At 45.9% G+C, this 4,741-nt stretch overlaps 2 protein-coding genes across 3 annotated transcripts in view; one reads left to right on the forward strand and one right to left on the reverse strand.

Moving 5' to 3' along the window:
* LOC119341494 (protein DETOXIFICATION 16-like) overlaps positions 1–4,180 on the reverse strand; it is a 6,972-nt gene extending 2,792 nt beyond the window's left edge. Inside the window, exons 1-6 of one of the 2 annotated variants that reach the window (XM_037613368.1) lie at positions 3,854–4,180; positions 3,161–3,536; positions 2,992–3,085; positions 2,754–2,840; positions 2,424–2,480; positions 2,074–2,312 (exon numbers count right to left, since the gene is read on the reverse strand). In XM_037613368.1, coding sequence (XP_037469265.1) covers positions 2,074–2,312; positions 2,424–2,480; positions 2,754–2,840; positions 2,992–3,085; positions 3,161–3,536; positions 3,854–4,129 — 1,129 coding nt within the window. In that variant the 5' untranslated portion in view covers positions 4,130–4,180. Of the gene's footprint in view, positions 1–2,073; positions 2,313–2,423; positions 2,481–2,753; positions 2,841–2,991; positions 3,537–3,853 lie in introns of both variants that reach the window. The other variant, XM_037613367.1, reaches the window with a different exon arrangement.
* Positions 273–1,807, forward strand: LOC119341496 (putative UPF0496 protein 2). The gene is made up of 2 exons (XM_037613369.1): positions 273–389; positions 511–1,807. Exon 2 carries the CDS (start codon positions 516–518, stop codon positions 1,491–1,493), a length of 978 nt encoding a protein of 325 aa, XP_037469266.1. The 5' UTR covers positions 273–389; positions 511–515; the 3' UTR covers positions 1,494–1,807.
* Positions 4,181–4,741: the final 561 nt, after the last annotated feature.

Here is a 4,741-nt window from a genome sequence, read left to right on the forward strand (position 1 = left end):
ATGGCGGCTGGTAAAGGACAGAGATGATGAAGATGTACACCGTTGGACTGCTACAGTGATGTGGAGTGCACGAGTTGGTCATAAAAGAATACAGCGTGGAACTGCCACAGCCTCAGGATCAGGAGATATCCAAGGGAGCCAGGGAGTGGCAAACTTAAGCCTTAAGCCGCACAAGCTCTTGGGGCGCAATACAAGACAAAGCACGAGATTTTTATTGGCTCAGGTGCTTGTATATAAAGCCTGAGGAGAGATACATTCAAAGCCAAGGAAGGCGCTAGTGCAGTTGCCAATTGGTGCACCAGGATAAGAGGCAAACAGTGACTGTCTCAAAGGATCAAGAACTTGAAGGAGCTTGGGGGGCCTTGAAGAATCAACGCGTGCATCCACAGGTGAACATCGAGCTTCTCTACATGTGCTTGTTTTCTGTTTTCTCTTCCCAAAACAATTCCGATGGCATGCAGTTCTGTTGAAATTTAGAGTTTGCGAGCTGAAATTCTGCGTGTTCTGTAGCAGGCATGGAGATGCTGGCGGGCGTGCAAGACGGCCTGAACATAGAGCAAGAGTATGCCAACGCGATGCGCACGCAGTCTAACATGCGCTTCTTATCAAACAAGGAAGAGATGGAAGCCCTTCTTCAGCCTCAGCAAGATCTCATCCTTCCAATGCTTCACAGCACGAGGCGGAGAAAATCTTCTGAAATTCAGCTCGCAATGTCCGGTTACTTTGATGCCAGTGCTGAGGCCTCGGAGATCTGCAAGCAGCTACTGAGGAACATCAAGAACACCGAAAGCAACTACCAATCAATGGACAGCTTCCTTGCAAGCATAGGCTGTACTACTGCCACTAGTAGTACCTCCCTTGCACTGGAAACAATCCCTGTTAGAAGCAACCCTTTCAGCACCACCACAAGAAGCAATTTCAGACAGATTCATGACAGGTACTCCTCCGTGCTCCAGACCATCAAATCAAGTCACAGGAAAGTGGCAAAGAAGCTCAAGATAGTGAAAATCATCAAGAAGCTCTCAAGGACTTGCCTCGTCATTGCAGGTGGTGCGGTTGCCATCGGGATTGCAGCACACCTGCTGGTCTTTAGCCTTCTGGTTGGATCTGCGCTCATGGGGCTCTGCCCTATTGCGTTCAAGAGGAGGGTCACGAGGCTGAAACGTTCTAAGACAGAGTCTTTGCAGCAGCTGCAGGAGCAACTTGATACTGCCGCAAAGGGCACGTATGTTCTTGGCAGGGACTTCGACACGGTGAGCCACCTTGCAGTGCGCCTCTCGGACGGTATTGAGCGGGAGAATGCAATGGCAACATATTGCATGGAGATGGTGGATGAGAAGTATCCCGTGCAGGAGATGGCGATGGAGCTGAGGAGGAGTTGTTCTAGCTCTAGGAGATTGGCCATGGAGCTAGAAGAGCACGTGGGTCTGTGCCTTGCTACAATCCATAGAGCTAGAGTTTTGGTGATCGAAGAGATCTCCAAGCAAGCTTGATACAGTTGCCTGTTTAGTTAGTGTGGACATTATGTTTAGGAGTACTTCAGAGATGTTTATATTTTTTTGTTAGACCATGCAGGGAATTTGCACTTCAATACATTAGGATAGAAAATTAGGGCGATTTAGCTTCATCGAAAGAAGGAAAAGGAAGACAAAACAAAAATAAACAGATGGTTTGTGAGAGTTTGAGCAAAACTAGAAATATCAACTGCAATTTCTCGTGGGGAAATTGATGCTTTCTTGTACAGTCAGTGTATATATGAAAACATTCTGAGATTATTTCTGAAATAGCACATGCAAGTAAAAAAAATTCACCCATCCTACAAATTATCCTGTTTCTAAACATTTGTTAGCAATTTATGTTCAATATCTGTTAATGATTGAAGTTCAATCTGATGGCTGCTATTCAAAGGTAACATGCTTGGGGCAAACCAAACAGCATTAATATTGGCAGAAAATGAGTCAGGGGACTATGCAACATGACATTCTGTTTACACATAAGGCTTCCTCAGAAGGGAGAAAATTACTGTATTCTAGACACATAAAATTAATATTAAGATGTATATTTAGACCATACCTGATAGAGTGCATTGTATGCCATCCATGAAGTTAGAAGTGGCGAGAATTGGCATCATTATGGATACATACTTTACTATCTCTTCTTCATTGCTGTACAAATAACCCCACACATCTCGTACAGAAACTGTGATGATAACTACAAGAAGGCCTTCTACTAGGCACATAATTCCTGAAATAAGAACTGATAGACGTGCTGCCTGTGGATTCCCGGCGCCTAATTCATTGGACACTCTAATACTGCGTACAAACATTAATCATGAATTCAAACTGGTTAAGTACAATTTTGAGATGTTAAATCTCATAAAATGAAAGGAACGGAGTGGAATTCTGATATTGTGCTCCCCTGACCTTATTGCACTGCTGAGGCCACTTGGAATTGTATAAACCATCCACATTGTGTTTAAGCTAGATAAATGAACCAAAGTTAGTGGCATAATCAAGTATCTGAAAGCGCAATGTCAAGCTAGCTAACATTATACTTCATGATTATCACAAGAAATGGAAAAGGAAAGGTGTGGAACACCATGCTACTGGCCTACCACCATGTGATTTAAGTGTACCAGGCAGGTAAATAGTCTTGTTATATAACAATACTGTTGAATCTATCAAAAATCGTCTGCTTGTTAAAGATTCTCAGTAATTTAGTGCAAGAGAGTGCTTCAAGTCCTGTTTTCTTACCTGATGGATAAAATTGAAGTTTCCAGTTTTGGATTTGGAAGAAAACCTGCAAGGAGAACCACCATCTCGAATGCCCAGTACTCCAAGCTGAACTATGTTGTAAGTCAAACAACCAGTTCCATGAAGAAAGAAGGTGGTAAAGCACATATCACTTTTCACCCAGTTGTAAAGGAACTTTAATAACAAGATACTTATTAGTCAGACATTGCTTTTTGGTGGTTGCTCATATCAGGCTTACCAGGTCATAAATGTAGATGGAATGGCTAGACTTAAAAACAAGTTCACATCCTTTAACACCGCCCTTGACCATCCTTGCCAACTCCTTCTGCCAGCTTCAGAGAATTTAACATACAGTGCTAGCAATATCACATTGAACCAATAAGATACCGAGGTTGCCAGAGCTGCACCTCTGTAGCCAAGACCGGAACTCTGAACAAGGAACCAGCACAGCAGAATGTGGAATATCAACGTCACCCCAGAACAAACTACCAGTGGGTGTACAATATTTTGGGCCTGCAGGAACTTGGTAAGGCACTGAAGCAAGCCGTATGCGAAAAGACCAGGAATCAACAGCCGGGCGTAAGTTCCAGCTCCATATGATATCTCTGGATTTTGACCAAGAGCAGTAAGAATTTGGCCAGTGAAAGCCAATACAAAGGCCAGCGGAACGCTTGAAAGCATAAGAACGAAGATAGCCCTCTGGGCATGCGTCCCCAGCATATCATACTGTTTTGCCCCATATGATTGACCACACAGTGTATCGAGCGCGCTTCCCATTCCTAGCTGGCGCATTGCAATGGCATTAACAGGTGAAAATTTTCATCAAATCTAATTGCAATCGGAATTAGGCATCGCCTAATAAATGGAGTGTTAAAAGAAAATCTCATTATGCACAGACTGTTTGCTGCTTGCTAGTTACATGAGCTACCTTATGTGATGATTTTCCTTAGAATGGATTAAAACCTCTAGTAGCTCCGAGTCCTGGGTGCTCGCGTTGCATTTACTATCAACTCGCTCTTCCTTCAACTTCGGAAACAATTTTTTTTCCATGCTTCACAGGTAGCAACACGAGGCTTGGTTTGGTATCGTCACGGGCTTACCAGGACGCTGAAGCCGGTGACGTTGGCGAAGGAGGAGGCGACGGAGGCGGCGGAGAGGGGGAGCTCGCCGAGGTGGCCGGCGAACATGACGGAGACCACCTGCAGGCTGTACTGCAGCAGGCTGCACGCAACCAGCGGCGCCGCGAGCCCCACCTGCCGCCGCACCTCGTCCCGCGCCGTCGGCGCGGGGGCGCGAGGGAGGAGGAGAGGCGCCGAGGAGGCCGTCATGGCTGCCGAGCTCGCCTCCGCCGCCTCGCCGCGTCCGCTCATGCCCATTCCACCCACACCCTGGCCTTTGAGCTTTGACGAACTGAAGGGAGGGGAAGACGCTGACGGGGCGCGCTGGTCGCTGTCGCGGCAGTGACGCGCGGCGGCGCAGGCGATGAAAGGGGACAGGAAATATGGGCCACGCCAGAGTTTGATAGCCCAATTTGGGGGTCCTGGGCTGATTCGATTAGGACTGGGTTTCTTTCTCCAAAAGCGCGGTATTCAGGCTGGGCTAATGGTGAACTGGAGCCTGACAGGTTTTCACTAGTTGAGGAGTATTCGTTGCAAAGATCACTCCAACCTCTTCAGGTTGCGAAGTGGCGTGCTGTATGTGCGCTACTTGTTGCAATCTGAAGTTTTTTCTTTTTTCGTAGATTTGTTTATTTAAAATGTTTTATCCTTTAAACCATGCGTCTAAATCTCGAACCGCTTTCAACCATTGGATTCTTTGAGTCGAGATCTTCAAAACTAGATCCCATGTTGATAGGTTTTAACAGTATTTTTTCATGAAAAAAATGGACGAAAAAACCGTACTGGTAGCACGGGTTTTTTCCTTTTCCGAAAGAAGCACGCCTATGCCTATCACGAAATCACAACCGTGCCTCTCGCTGGAGGAAGCAA

This window comes from Triticum dicoccoides, chromosome 7B, assembly GCF_002162155.2.
Source record: "Triticum dicoccoides isolate Atlit2015 ecotype Zavitan chromosome 7B, WEW_v2.0, whole genome shotgun sequence".
Taxonomy (NCBI): domain Eukaryota; kingdom Viridiplantae; phylum Streptophyta; class Magnoliopsida; order Poales; family Poaceae; genus Triticum; species Triticum dicoccoides.